Raw genomic sequence first — 15,414 nt, 5'->3', positions numbered from 1 at the left:
TCATATCATCTACAAACTTTGCAATAAAACCATTAATTCCATCATCCAAATCATTGACCTATAACATTAAAAAAAATCAGTCCCTACACAGACCCCTATGGAACACCACTAGTCTCCAGCAGCTGGTCAGAAAAGGCTCCCTTTATTCCCACTTTTTGCCTTCTGACAATCAGCCGCTGCTTCATCCATGATAGAATCTCTCCTGTGATACCATCTGCTTGTAGTTTGTTTAGCAGCCTCATGTGCGGCACCTTGTCAAAGGCCTTCTGAAAATCCAAGTACCACAACATCAACCAATTCTTCTTTGTCTATTCTGCTTGTTACTTCTTCAAAGAATTCCAACAGATTTGTCAGGGAAGATCTTTCCCTGAGGAAACCATGCTGACTACAGCCTATATTATCATGTGTCTCCAAGTACCCTGAGACCTCATCCTTAATGATTGATTCAACATCTTAACAACCGTTGAAGTCAGACTAACTGGCCTACAGTTTATTTTCTTCTGCCTCTCTCCCTTCTTGAAGAGTGGAGTGACATTTGCAATTTTTGAGTCTTCCAGTCCCATTCCAGAATCTAGTGATTCTTGAAAGACCATTACTAATGCCTCTTCAGCCATCTCTTTCAGGAATCTGGGGTGTACACCATCTGGCCCAGGTGACTTATCTACCCTGTAAATTGTCCCATGATTAGGCTAGGTTAAATTCAGGGGATTGTTGGGCAATGCGGCTCGAAGATCCAGAAGGTCCTATTCCATGCTGTATCTCAATAAGTAAATGTCACATTATACATAATGGCCCTGTGCATGTAATCTATTCTTTGGTCTCTGCCTTGGCTAGAAACAAAGAGAAAGATGAAAGTTTGGAATAATGTCTCAGGAAGATTCTGCATTGAAGGATGTGAAAGAGAAACACAAGTTATCATTTGAACTGGGATTCATGGTCAGACTTTGTTTACAGAAAGAATTTTATTTTATGATGGGGTTGAAAAGCACATTGAATTGAATTTGCAAGAGGAAGCTGTGATCCATTTAAGGCATGATATGTAATGGAAATTCAAATACTGTAAAACGTTTCTGGAAATAGTTTTCAGAAAGAGATAACTGAGTTTTTGTATGTTCCTTTTGAATATTTCTTTACAATTATTTCCTTTTCTCACAATCCTCACTGAAAATGTAGGGTTGAAATGAGAGACTTTATTTCACTTTCACCTTTAACCAGGTCATTAGCCTGGTCCCCGGACTGTGTCATGGTATTATATACCAGGATTACTTTTTACCTTCCAGTTCTTGATATATGTATGAGTTTATCTAGCATGTACTGAACTGGTATATTTTAATTAAACAGAAAGTTTCCAAATAAGAGTTCCTCAAGAAGTCATTGTTGTGTGATGGAAAGTTGTTGAGGTGATAAGATTTTAGTTCTTAAGATGAATAGATGTGTATATTTTTTATATATTTATTGGTCTACTTTTCTAATGCATTATAGTAATAAAAATGTTTTCTGTGTTGATTTCTTTGAATGGCATTTTTGAAAGTTAGGACAGAGTGTCGTAGTTCAAGAGAGCTAATATTTGCAAGTGGTTCACCACACAACGTAGATTGAATATCTATATCCTACTCAGTGTTAATCATACTCATCCCAATTTAATAGTTATGCAGGGAGGTTAATGTAAATAAGGTATTAGGTGGTATTGGCAGTGTATGTTAAGCTTTAAGGCCCCATGGTGTGGTACAGCCACAGGGAGCGCCACGTCTATTGTGGACATTTAGAGTGTCCATTTTTCTTTTCACAGAGGGAGGGTGTACATCTCAGTGCCATGCTGCCTTAATCCTCTTCTGTGACTTCTTCCCTGCTGGGTTACAGATAATTAGCTTTTGATTATCTCATCTTTTTTGGGGATTTTGCAGTTGACAGAGAGATTCTGTAAATTCTTTTCGATTTTGAATGTATCGTCCACTTTCCCTGACATTTTCATGGCTTTTTTTAATGAGCAATTTAACACCATGATTTCCAGTTTTTTAATTGTTTTGTTCCACACTTTTTTTGATTTGGAAATGTGGGATATGATTGGCATCAATCCATTAGACATAATATGGAGGGCTGTCTGATTTTTGGTAATCTGCTTCAGAAATGTACATTGTGCCCTATGATACAAATAGTAAAATATCCAGGTTCCCTGACTTGCAATTATTTATCAGAACAGCCATTTGTGTAAACTGTATTGAGTTCGACTCTGATGCACTTTAACATACTGTACTCTCAAAGCTTGCTGACTAGTTCTTTGAATGAATGGTTGAAAGTGGAGATGAAGGGTTAGAGGAATGGACAGGGTAGTGAGGAGGCAAGGGAGCTGAAGGAGAGCAAGGGCCATGCTGATGGTCTTTTAAGATGGTGAGACTTTCAGATAATGTGAAACTGTGGTACTTTCTACCCTTTCAGATGGCCGTTAAAATTCCATGAAACTATTTGAAAGCTCAGTCAATATTTTTCCCTTAACCACCTATGTACTGTGTCTGCAGTATGCACCATCCACAAAATGCCTTACCATGGCTACTGTAACAGTATCTACCAAACCTACAACCTCCCCTTCACGAAGGGCAAAGGTAGCAGGCCCAAGGTAACACACTACATGCAGGTTGCATATCATCCTGCCTTGGAAATATTTCCTATTCCTTCACTGATCTCAATCCTGGAACCTAACAACACTGTGTGAGTACTTTCATTCATTTTGTTAACTGATTTTTGCATGCTAAGGCTATTATGTGACATGCAATAAAGGAGGCAATTTGGATTGAAGTGCAGATCTAATTAAACAGTAGAATTGAAATGGGAGCAAAATGGCATACTTCTGCCCCCAACTATTCTATGAAGTTATACCTCAGCATAGTTGCTGCCTTTAACAGGGAAAAGTCGATAAAACGGACTAAAAATGATTTTATGTTTCAGGTTTGCTAAGCTTGGAGGAATTTAAGCAACTTAATACAAATGCTTTCCAAACATACTTGCGACAGCGTGGGGTGAAAAAGACCGAGTTAGTTCGCAACAGTAAACACACGTGGCTGTACCAGGGTGAAGGGGCACACCAGATCCTGAGAACCATTCGGCATAGGTGAGGCTCAAACTAAAAAGTCCTTTGTAGGTTCTGTTGCATTTAGCAAGACTGCTGTTCATGCTGAAGTGACTTGTAAGCCAGCAAGTGAACTGTAGTTCACAATATTTACAAAATATCGATAGTAGCTGGTTGCGCAACTTTGGTGTTATTTGACAGTTTACAGTTAAGACTTTTATCTCGGAATGAACAGGCTCAGGTTATTCCCATACTAATGGTGCATTTATACTAAATACTGTTGCCCAACTAGTGAGGCCATGCTTGCCTCTTTAACAGAAGTAACCCATGTTAAAGTGCTATGTCACATGCTGCTAAGGTTAATGTAATTGAGTTCCACTAAAAGCAATGGGAAATAGTATTGCTCCTCAGCTTTTCTACTGTCTTGTATGGATCCGAAGTAGGTGATGTTCTATTGCACTTTGCTCACGGTGGCAAAAGAACAAGCCATGTTTACAAGGTAGGTGATTGAGTGGTGATTAACGTATTTTTTTAAATTCAGAAGTCAATGTGCATTTAAATTCAAAGTACGTATACGTTATGTAACCAAGAGAAAATCTGCATTATACAGCCTTGAGATTCATCTTCTTGCAGACAGCCACAAAACAATAAAAACCCAAAAGAGCTCATTTTTTAAAAATGACAAACACCCAATGTGCAGAGAGAGCGGGGGAAAAGCAAATTGTGCAAACAATAATAATAAGCAAATAGCACTTAAAATGAAAGTGAGTCCTCAGACACGAAGCCCAGAGCAGGCCCACAGGCTCAGCCTCAGTTCAGCACTTAGTGGATTAAACATTAAGGCTAGAAGTGAATACTGGAAATTAATTTTCCAGATTTTGATAGCAAGAACCCAGGATCTACTCTTACTACTCAATGAACATCGAGTTTGTTTGGCTCAGATACATGGTGCCTATATGGCTGCCCTAGAGTGTCCCCATGCGATAGTGACGAGTCTTGGGTTGTGGCAGTATCTCATGGATTGTTTTGGAGAACCTGTCTGTCCCTGAAACTCCACTGGCAGTCAGGGCAGACAGAAGCTGTCAGGGCCTTTGGATATTTGTAACATTAAACTATTAAAACAGTAAAATGAAAAGATATAACTTTAATGTAAAGTGTGTTTTTAAAAAGGCATATTTAATGCAATGTAATATAAAAGCATACTTAATGTAATATAAGTATATTTAAAAGAAATAGCATTAATATAGTGTAAAAACATTTAATACAATAAAATATAGAACATAATTAATTTAATATATAGCATATTTAAGAGAAGTAGTGTTAATATAAAGTTGTATTTAATATAAAGATTAGCTTTATTTATCATGTACTGTATGTTGAAACACAGTGAAATGTGTTGTTTGCGTCAATGACCAACACAGTCCAAGGATGTGATGAGGGCAGCCTGCAAGTGTCGCCACGCTTTTAGCACCAACATAGCATCCCCATAATTTATTAATCCAAACCTGTACATGTTTGGTAAGTGGGAAGAAACTGGAACATCTGAAAGAAACCCACATGGTTACAGGCAGAACGTACAGCGGCGGAATTGAACCCAGGTTGCTGGCACTGTAATAGCATTATGCTAGCCAGTGTGTTACCCTGCCATCCGTTTTAAGCAAAAATCATTAGCTGGATTATAAAACTATAAATAGTTGATTGAATAACAACATTCTAAATCCATAAATAAAGCAAGGCAGGGATTCAGTTCTCATAATTACAGCATGTTGCATTGAAGAGCAGTCCCAGCTCCAGCTCTCAAACTTCAATTTATGCTTCAAGGTATCCGTTGGTTCTTTTCCCCCTCCTCTTGAGCAGATCGAGGGTGACCTGCTTTCTTTTGCACTAGTCTGAGGTGACTGATGTGGCCAACAAGAGAATTGCAGATTCTTCCACGGTTGGTCTGATGGAGAGGTGGGGATAGTTTATTGTTTTGTGTGTTCCTATTGCTTGAATGTTAAATTCCCAGTACCATTCCAAAGATTGCTGTTTCCTTTGAGAGGTTTTAGACTAGAGATTTACCAGAATCAAAGGAGGGAGCTATATTATATTTAAAGAAAGTTTGAACACATCTTTAAATCTTGACAGAGATTATGCCTGTCTCAGGAGTCTGGTGTAAGGCTTGCGAATAATGTGGCCCGCCCATTGGAGCTGGTTGAATATACTCAGGGACTCAGGGCTGGGGATATTTGCTTGGGCAATACTGTATACCCTTTCAGTTAATTTGGAGGATGTTTTTGAGATGGCATTGGTGGTATCTTTAATATGTCTTGAGGTTCCTACTTTAAGTAGTCCAGGTCTCAGAGCCATACGGGAGTCAGGATTCACTGCTGCTACAAATAGTTTTCATCACTCCAGATTCAAGTTTTGAATGGAAAAATTGACAATTCCTTTTCTTCCATGGATGTTTCTCAGCCTACTAGTTTCTCCAGTAGATTGTTGCTCCATATTCCAGCAGAGACGGTCTCTGTAGAGTCATAGAAAAGCCCAGCACAGAAACAGGCCCCTTGGCCCATCTAGTCTGTACCAAACCATTTAAATACCCTAGTCCCTTCGACTTCCACTTGGACCAGAGCTTCCACACCCCTCTCATCCACATATTTATCCAAATCTCTTAAATATTGAAATCAAAATCACCTTCACCACTTGCATTGGCAGCTCATTCAGACAGACATACTTTATTGATCCTGAGGGAAATTGGGTTTCGTTACAGTCGCACCAACCAAGAATAGTGTAGAAATATAGCAATATAAAACCATAAATAATTAAGTATAATAAGTAAATTATGCCAAGTGGAAATACTGTCACTGTTCCAGACTGTCAGGACCCTCTGAGTGAGAAGTATCCCCTCATGTTCCCCTTAAACATTTCACCTTTCACCCTTAACTCATGACCTCTAGTTGTAGTCCCACCCAACCTCAGTGGAAAATGCCTGTTTGCATTTACCCTATCGATACCTCTCATAATTTTGTATATCTCTCCTCAATCTTCTACGTTCTGCAAAAAATAAATTTCTAACCTATTCAATTTTTCCTTAAAACAGACAGACAGACATACTTTATTGATCCCGAGGGAAACTGGGGAATCAGTTCCTCCAGTCCTGTCAACATCTTTGTAAATTTTCTCTGTACTCTCTCAATTTTATTTACATCTTTCTTGTAGGTAGGTGACCAAAACTGCACACATACTCCAAATAAGGCCCCACCTATGCCCCTTCAACATAACATCCCATCTCCTGTACTCAGTAATTTGATAGATGAAGGCCAATGTGCCAAAAGCTTTCTTTACATCCCTATCTACTGCTGATGCCACTTCCAATGAATTATAGACCTATATTCCCAGATCCCTTTGTTCTACCACATTCCGCTGAGTCCGACCACTCACTCTGTAAGACCCACCCAGGTTGGTCCTCCCAAGCTGTGTATACCTTTTTATCTTTTTGCTAGTATTCCAAAATCAGAATCAGGTTTAATATTGTACATATGTTGTGAAATTTGTTTTGTGGCAGCAGTACAGAGCAATACATACAAAAACTATAAATTAAAATAAGAAAAATATATTAAAAATTAAATTAAATAATTAGTGCAAAAAGAGAGCAATGATAGTGAGGTAGTGTTCATGGGTTCATTCTCCATTCAGAAATCTGATGGCAGACGGGAAGAAGCTGCTCCTAAAATGGTAAGTGTGTGTCTTCAGACTTCTGTACCTCCTCTCTAATGGTAGCAATGAGAAGAGGACATGTCCTGGATGGTAGGGATCCTTAATGATGGATGCTGCTGTTTTGAGGCATTGCCTTTTGAAGATGTTCCTGACTGTGGCCTCGATGGAGCTGGCAACCCTCTGCAGCCTTTTCTGATCTTGCCCAGTGGCACTTCCATAGCAGACAGGGATGTAAACATTTAGAATGGTCTCTATACCATTCCATCTGTAGAAATTTACTAGTCTTTGGTTGATATACTAAATCTCAAACGCCTAATGAAATTTAGTATATCTAATGAGATATAGCCGTTGACGTGGTTTCTTCGTAGTTGTATGTTGCTCATTCTAAATGAAGAATGTAACATAGTAGAGAAGCCCTTCCATTAGAATTGGTCTGTAAAGCCAAGGGTGAGATTAATATCATGCTTGTACTACAGAGTTTAACAAATGCAAACACCTCTGCAGCTCTATTTGATAATAAGGTGTGAAAGGAAAGGTCACACTACATTGAATTAAGCATTAAGTAAATGGAAATGCATTTTAAGCGAGTCTATGGTTATGCAAAGTAATTATCTGTTGTTTGCTTGCACTGTGGCTCATTATAAGATTACAGGTAATTTGTTTGACACACAAAAAAGAATCAGGTTATTTTTTCCCCCCTGAAGAAAGTGTTTAATTATTTAAGTATACCAAGTAACTAGAAAGGTTTTGTCAGTGAGTGTCATCTGTAACTCTCACTATCATTGGCACCTGAAAATATTAAACATTGAAATCAAGTGTTTTTGGGTTGGTTCAGGAAAGTGGACCTGAGGTAGCAATTTCACCTTTGGCATTGAATGGTAGAGGTGGGATTTTTTCTAAATGTATTCTTCAATTCATAAAGAATAAAAGGTACCATATGTAATATGAGACTTTTCATTGTCTTCATTCACTGCTTCAAAGATATTTGCTTACAATAGGTATAAGAGCAATGTTCCAAATATTCCATCAGTGTTAGATTTGAGAGGGGCCCAGCTCATCTGTTTCCATAGGTAAGGAACATCATTCTCTGGCCTTTCAAATGGAGGCTGCATCAGGCTTAAGAAGATCTGTCTCAATGTAATGCTCAGCCTTGGGAGCACCATCTGACAGCATTCAGTTGTGCATTCTTCCGATGAAAGATGTTTATTTCGGGTTTCATTTGGTCTGGTCACGGTCAGTCTGTTTGTGTTAGGAGCCTCTGTCTTTTGCACTTTAGTTCCCTTTTCTTTGAAGGCTTGTAGCAACTGCAGACATCTCACAAGGTTTCTGAAAGTTACGAAGTACCCTTACCCGGAAAATCCTGCAATTAAGCAGCAGATATCTGCATATTTGAATCTGCCGCAGTTTGACAGCACATTCCTTCCAAACAGGCAGAGTGCACGGGCTGCTCACTGTCACGCCAATGGTGTTGCAAATGCCTGGGCCACCTGTTCAGTTTAGGGCCATGGCTGCTGTAAAAGCAGATTCTTCATTGCAAGAATAAGGTGTTAGGATGGCTTTCGATCAACATTGAGATCCACCTCTGTGTCACAAATAAATCCAGTCCAGAACATGATGAAAAGAAATAAAACATAAACTAAAACTTGAAAAATTGCTTCTTGACATTTTGGCCCTATTCAGTGCAGTTGAACTGAGCCAAAAAGTTGAAGAGCATGAGGTACAGAGTGGTTTCCTCCTATTTATTATATTCTTATGCTTCTGGACATGCGGTAGTGTTGTAGGTCTGGACAGTTATCTCCTATTTTGGACAACAGAGCACTTGGAAGCAGTTCCATGGTGCATTGTGTTTGTTGCATCATGAGTTAGCAATCTAATAAAGACATTGGCTTACATATTAATGCTTATATGAAACAAATCCATTTCGAACAGACTCACAATATTAATTTGTTAGAGCAAATGATGGAGGCTGTTTGAGCTGTCATGAAGCCAGTCAATAATGTTTTTTAAAAAATATTTTGGCCTAAAATCTTTTCAATGCATTGGTATTACAGGTACATGTTGTTAATAAACTTCTGAACTCACTGTGTAAGCAATAATTACTTTGTGATCTTTTGTAACTATTCTTGATTCCTTGCCTAATTTTGATGATTTGTGCATGAATGTCACATTAAAATACCTATATCTGGAAAACCCTGCAGGCAGGGAGAAGATATCCGCACCATTGAATGTGGGGCAAAGGCATATCTCCATCTCTGATGGACTAAATCCTACAGAGTTGAACTTATGGGATATTCTAAGATTTTTTAATAATGTTTTCTTTCCCTGACTCAGATTTGATGCTTTGTGCTTTTCTTACTGCAGTTCAACCAGAGATAGACCACAGACCAACATATGCTACTGTGGGGTGGTAGTTGATTATCCGTCTGGGTCACAATCTGCTTGGCCACTGACAACCAGTAAAGTTACCCCTGCTGGTTTAACGCACAGTGTAGTGTCAAGTTTTGCTTGCACTTGGGTGTGATCTGTGTTTCTGTGCTCCAATTGAATTCAATTAATTGGCACTTGAGTATCCCTGCACAAACGTGTCATAAAGCCATTTTGGGCTTCCTATTTATGATTAGCATCCAGTGAACCCAGGAGAAAAACAACCTGTGGATGAATGGGGCTAAGGTTTGCTGGAGATAATTTGCTATTATGTTTATATTAATTATGTTCGGTTTCATCTGTAGATTTGACAATTGCAATATCTGAAAATATTTTCCTGCCAATATGAACATGGGAAGCCTCCACATGGAGAAGTGCAATAATGTTTAGATGATTTTTTTTGGCTGATTGAGTATTGGTCAGGATGTTGGGGATAACACTTGCTTTTCTTCAAAATAATATGGGATCATTTATATTCATGCAAGATAATGTTCATAACTTTGCACCTTTGACAACGAAGCTCACCCTCTGTAGAGCACTTAGATTCTTGTGCTCAAGTGACTTGACTGGCATGTTAAGGGAGGTCTAACCACTGACCAGAGGTGATGTGTCTGACCAACTTAAAATGCTGTCTTTTATTAGAGTGATCAGATTGACACAGTTACCTCCAGAGATAGTGGAGCACAGTGAGCCACTGCAGGTTGTGAAGTACGATCAAGGCGGGCACTATCATGCACATCACGACAGTGGACCAATCTACGCAGAGACCAGCTGCTTCCACACAAAGCTAGTAACCAATGGATCCAGTCCTTTAGAAACCTCCTGTCGGTCAGTGAATAATTTTAGCAAGTATATGTTTTGTTCTTTACCAGAATGCTTTCTGTGTTTCCCTCCACTGCTACTCCCGTTCTATTCATAAGCAAGAGTAAATCTGCCGGTGCTGGAAATCAAAGTAATACACACAAAATGCTGGAAAAACTCAGCATACCAGTCAGCATTTATGGAAAAGAATGAACAGTCGATGTTTTGGGCCAAGACTGACAAGTCTTGCCAGACCCTTGATGAAGGATCTTGGCCTGAAACATTGACTGTTGACCCCTACCCTTATTGTGTGTATTACCCATCCTATTCATGTTTACTTTAAGAGGCTATCAACTCCTTAATGCAAAATGGGAGGCTTTAATCTCCTTTTGCCTTACATTTTTTTCCTTCCTTTCTCTCATGAATAATTCAGACAGTCAACATTCCACTTTATGTTTGCTCGTTTGTAATATGCCATGTTGCATGACATAGGCGATCATGATCTATGACTATGATTGTATGATTGTTCTCAGCAAATATTCTACAGAAGTGATTTGCCATTGTCTTCTTCTGGTCAGTGTCTTTACAAGACAGGTGACTCCAGCCTTTATCAATACCCTTTAGAGATTGTCTGCCTGGTGTCAGTGGTGGCATAACTAGGACTTGTGATGTGCACCAGCTGTTCATACGACCATTCACCATCTACTCCCAAGGCTTTATATGATTCTTATTGGGGGGCTACGCAGTGCTACACCTTGTCCAAGGGTGACCTGCAGGCTAGCAGAGGGAAGGACCGCCTTACACCTCCTTTGGTAGAGACATATCTCCACCCTGCCACCTTTATGTACATGGTGGTAATGAACTTCTGAACTCACTGTGCAAGCAATAATTCTCAATGTTACTTTCATAACTGTTGTTAGTTCCTCATAATTTTGATGATTTGTGTATGAATGTGATTGTGGGGTAAAGACTTAAGTCATTATTAGTTCCAAAATGCCCAGAAGTGACGGATTCCCATATCTATTCCAATCTGTCGGTCCATGGCTCCTCTTGTGCCAAGATGAGGCCACCCTCAGGGTGGGGAGCAACACCTTATTTTCCATCTGGGTATCCTCTAACCTGGTGGCATGAATACAGTATCGATTTCTCCTGGTAAACAAATTCCCCATCCCCCTTTCCTCTATTTCCCCACTCTGACTTTTTACCTCTTTTCTTCTGACTATTACACCCTCTTGGGTTCCCTCCTTCTTCGCTTTCTGCTATGGTCCACTCTTCTCTCTGATTAGATCCCATCTTCTCCTATCAACCCACCCATCAGCATCCAGCAAGGCTCCTTCCTTTCCCTCCCACCACCTTTTTATTCTGGTGTCTTCCCCCTCCCTTCTCAGACCTGAAGAAGGGTCTTTCACAAAACATTGACTGCTTATTCATTTCCATAGATGCTGCCTGACCTGCTGAGTTCCTCCAGCATTTTGTGTGTGTTGCTTTGAGTCTCACCCTCCTTTTTGTGTCTTAAAGGATAGCCCTAAGCTAATTAGTAATCATTTTATTATGGTCTCTTTGTTTTGCATACTATCCAGACAGATAATTTCAAAGCATAAGTACATTGAGGTGGATGGTACAAGAGAAATGCAATAACAGAATAAGGCTAAGCTTCAAATATAGAATGGGAGCAAATGGGGCACAAAGCTCCCCTACCAAACTGCCTTTAAACATGTCAAGGATAAGCTCTCATGTGCAAAGAATACGTGTGCCTCCAAAAGCGGTCACATTTAAATTTCCATACATCCCCGTGCCGAACTGAGAATGCCTTGAAGACATTATACATGAAAATATGCTTCAGGGGTCACAATATAGCCACAATCTTTTTACCCAGGCAAGAAAGTCTGAAACTAGAGGGTGTGGTTTTAAGCTGAGAGAGGGAAGATTAAGAGTGACTTGTAGGGTCATGGGCATATGGAATAAGCTACATAAGGAAACTATAGAGGTGGGTACAATTACAACATCTAAAGGGCACTTAAAAAGGTACAGAGATAGAAAGGGTGTAGAGCAGGGGTTCTCAGCCTTTTTATGAAATGAACTAATACCTTTAAGCAAGGAGTCTGTGGACCCTAGGTTGGGAACCCTTGGTTTAGAGAAATCTGGACTAGATGGGACTAGATCCGGGAGGCAGGTGCTAGGCATAGAAAAGATGGGTAGAGAGGCCTGTTTCAGTTCTGTTTAACTATAACTTTGTGCTTCTTCACTATATCAAAGTCTGAATAAACTTCTATTCTTAAATATTAATTCCAATTTATATATTTAAAAAATTGGAGATGTTGGGGCCCCTTAGATTTTAAGTTGGATGTCTAGAGGAGTCAGAGTTACACAGCAAGCTGCAAGCATTGTTATTTTTAATGAAAAAGATTAAAGAAACTAATTCTTTGAGCAATATTGAAAACTTCAGTGCATAATCATGTTATTGTTATATAGTTAAAGAAAGCTAATTAGCTTTCTTCAAACATTTTATTTCTTGCCCTTACAATATGGAATAAATTTCTGACTCACCCCTTACATTATCTTGAACCTCTGTCCTGCTGCAGATATGTGACAGTGCTGTTTTATTTGAACAATGTTTCTGAAGGAGGGGAGACTGCATTTCCTGTGGCAGACAACAGGACTTATGATGAACTGGTAAAGAAATTCTCTTGTTTTATTGATAAGCTGTTTCGTAATGATAACATTATACATTTAACTGTGTTTTTGCTATGTTGGCCTTTGGACTTGCAATGCCAGAGTCAGTCGAGTTTATTGTTACATGCATCAGAAGATGTTTGCACAGGTACAAAGAAAAATATTGCAGCAGCATTACAGCACATAGCATCATAACATCAGCATTCATGGGAAAAACAAACAGATACTGTAAATTATTCCCAATTTATACAAGGAACTAGAATGAACACACACACACACACACACACACACACACACACACACACACACACACACACACACACACACACACACACACACACACACACACACACACACACACACACACACACACACACACACACACACCCCTTTAGTGTTAATTTACTGAACTAGAAGATGTATAGAATTGTTAATCATGAGCCAGTTGACCATTTTTTCAGCTGAAAAGTGACTGCATGAAGGCTAGACTTTGTGTGGTAATTTGTAGGCAGAATATGGAATACATAGTAGAACAGTACAATATAGGAATGGGTCCTTCAGTCCACACTGTTGTGCCAGACTAATTAAGCAAATGATGCATAATTAAACTAATACTTTCTGCCTGTGCAAGGTCCATAACACTCCATTCTTTGCACATTCACATGGCTATTTAAGAACCTTCTGAATGCCTCTAACATATCTGTTTCCACTACCACTCCTCGCAGAGCATTCCAAGCACCCACCCATCTCTGTATTTTAAAAAACCCAACTCGCCCTTCATATTTCCTTTAAACATTCTACCTTCATCTTAAGTGCATGCCCTCTAGAAATAGACATTTTGACCCTGGGGAGAAAGATACCGACTGATATCAATACCTTTCTTAATTTTAAAAACTTTTATCAAATATTCCTTCAGTCCCTTCTTTGTCCAGTCTCTCCTTAAAGCACTTGCCCTCTAATCCAGGCAGCATCCCAGTAAACCTCTTTTGCACCCTTTCCAAAGCCTCCGCATCTTTCCTATAATGATCCAACCAGAATTGAATAAAAGATCCTCACTGCTTTTTTCCCACTCCATTTACAGTACTGTGCAAAAGCCTTAGGCACCCTCGATTTTTCAGGTGGTATGACCTCTACAGGGTCTTGATCGAGGCTGTCTGGGATTACCTGGAGAGGCAGAAGCAAGCAAGACAGCCAAAGTCTGCAGAAAAACTGTGGCAAGTTCCCCAAGATGCTTGGAACAACCTACCAGCTGATTTTCTTATAAAACTGTACACCAGTTTACCTAAGAGAATTGTTTTAAAGACAAAGGGTGTTTTCACTAAATGTTGATTTGATTTAGTCTTTTTTTTACTGTTTACTACCCTTTATAGAAACATTTTTGATATTTAGAAACTTAATTTCATGATTTTCGGAAGTATCTTTGCTTTACAGATAGTTTTGACATGTGCTTAAGACTTTTGCACAGTACTGTATCAGACAGTATTACAATGTTGTGTTTCACTGTTTATATATTTCAAAAACATGATAATGTACTTAAATCCAAATATATTCACAAAAGCAGTTTGTTTTTCAGTATTAAAGTTGTGGATTAATGATTAATTATGGATTGTGATACCAAGGTTGCATCAATTAGAAGTTTGCATTACACTTTTCTCCAGACTCTCCCGAAATTGCTGACCTAAAATTAAAGCTTTTCTATGGAATCTTTGACTTCTGGTGAAGTGCCAAGCTCTTGGTCGGGTTACCATTCATTCGTTATGTGTCGTGTTGACCATGATTGTTCTTCACAATTTTTTTTCTATAGAAGTGGTTTGCCATTGCCTCCTTCTGGACAATGTCTTTACAAGCTGGGTGATTCCAGCCATTATCAGTACTCTTCAGATTGTCAGCCAGCGTCATTAGTTGTGATATGCACCAGCTACTCTTATAACCATCCATAACCTGCTCCCATGGCTTCATGTGACCTTACTCTGGGGAGTGGGGACTGGGGGGGAGCGGCTAGGCAGATGCTACACCTTAGGGTGACTTGCAGGCTAGTGGAAGGAAGGAGTGCCTTACACCTCTTCCACCCCGCCACCCAGAGTTACCATTAAGGGCAAAAATAGAAGGGGAAAAATGGGATAACTTGAGTGGGGATTCACAAATCGAGAAGATTCAGGCTGCACCACTGTGCCCCGTCTAGAAATCCCTATAGCCTGTTAGAAGTAATGGTGTTATTCATTGACCCATGGCCAATACTCAACATGGAGTAGCCAATATTGTGATAAAATATATGGGGGGGAATGTATAAAATAGGTAAATTTAGTTTGGTAAGTTGGTTGTTTCTTCCAACATTTACTGAGTACAATGAAAAAATTGGTATTTTGCTTGTCATAGAAACATAGAAAACCTACAGCACAGTACAGGCCTTTTGGCCCACAAAATTGTGCCGAACATGTCCCAACCTTAGAAATTACTAGGCTTACCTATAGTCCTCTATTTTACTAAGCTCCATGTACCTATCTAAAAGCCTCTTAAAAGACCCTGTCATCCATACGCATAATTTTATTATATAGAAACATAGAAAACCTAAAGTACAATACAGGCCCTTTTGCCCCACAAAGCTGTGCTGAACATGTCCTTACCTTAGGAATTACCTAGGGTTACCCATAGTCCTCTAATTTTCTGAGTTCCGTGTACCTGTTCAGGAGTCTCTTCAAGGAGCTTATCATATCTGCCTCCACACCCGTTGCCTGCAGCCCATTCCACGCACT

The 15,414-nt window shown here is 39.4% G+C and overlaps 1 protein-coding gene across 2 annotated transcripts in view; it reads left to right on the top strand.

The window, feature by feature from the left end:
• The window catches only part of p4htmb (prolyl 4-hydroxylase, transmembrane b), a 71,435-nt gene that overhangs the window by 38,817 nt on the left and 17,204 nt on the right, over positions 1–15,414 (top strand). Inside the window, exons 5-8 of one of the 2 annotated variants that reach the window (XM_059943980.1) lie at positions 2,944–3,106; positions 9,830–10,015; positions 12,571–12,661; positions 13,743–13,988. In XM_059943980.1, coding sequence (XP_059799963.1) covers positions 2,944–3,106; positions 9,830–10,015; positions 12,571–12,661; positions 13,743–13,805 — 503 coding nt within the window. In that variant the 3' untranslated portion in view covers positions 13,806–13,988. Of the gene's footprint in view, positions 1–2,943; positions 3,107–9,829; positions 10,016–12,570; positions 12,662–13,742; positions 13,989–15,414 lie in introns of those variants that run through there. The other variant, XM_059943979.1, reaches the window with a different exon arrangement.

This window comes from Hypanus sabinus, chromosome 19 (genome assembly GCF_030144855.1).
Source record: "Hypanus sabinus isolate sHypSab1 chromosome 19, sHypSab1.hap1, whole genome shotgun sequence".
Taxonomy (NCBI): Eukaryota; Metazoa; Chordata; class Chondrichthyes; order Myliobatiformes; family Dasyatidae; genus Hypanus; species Hypanus sabinus.
Note: the sequence above shows the minus strand (reverse complement) of the source record. Positions and strands in the feature narration are given on the sequence as shown.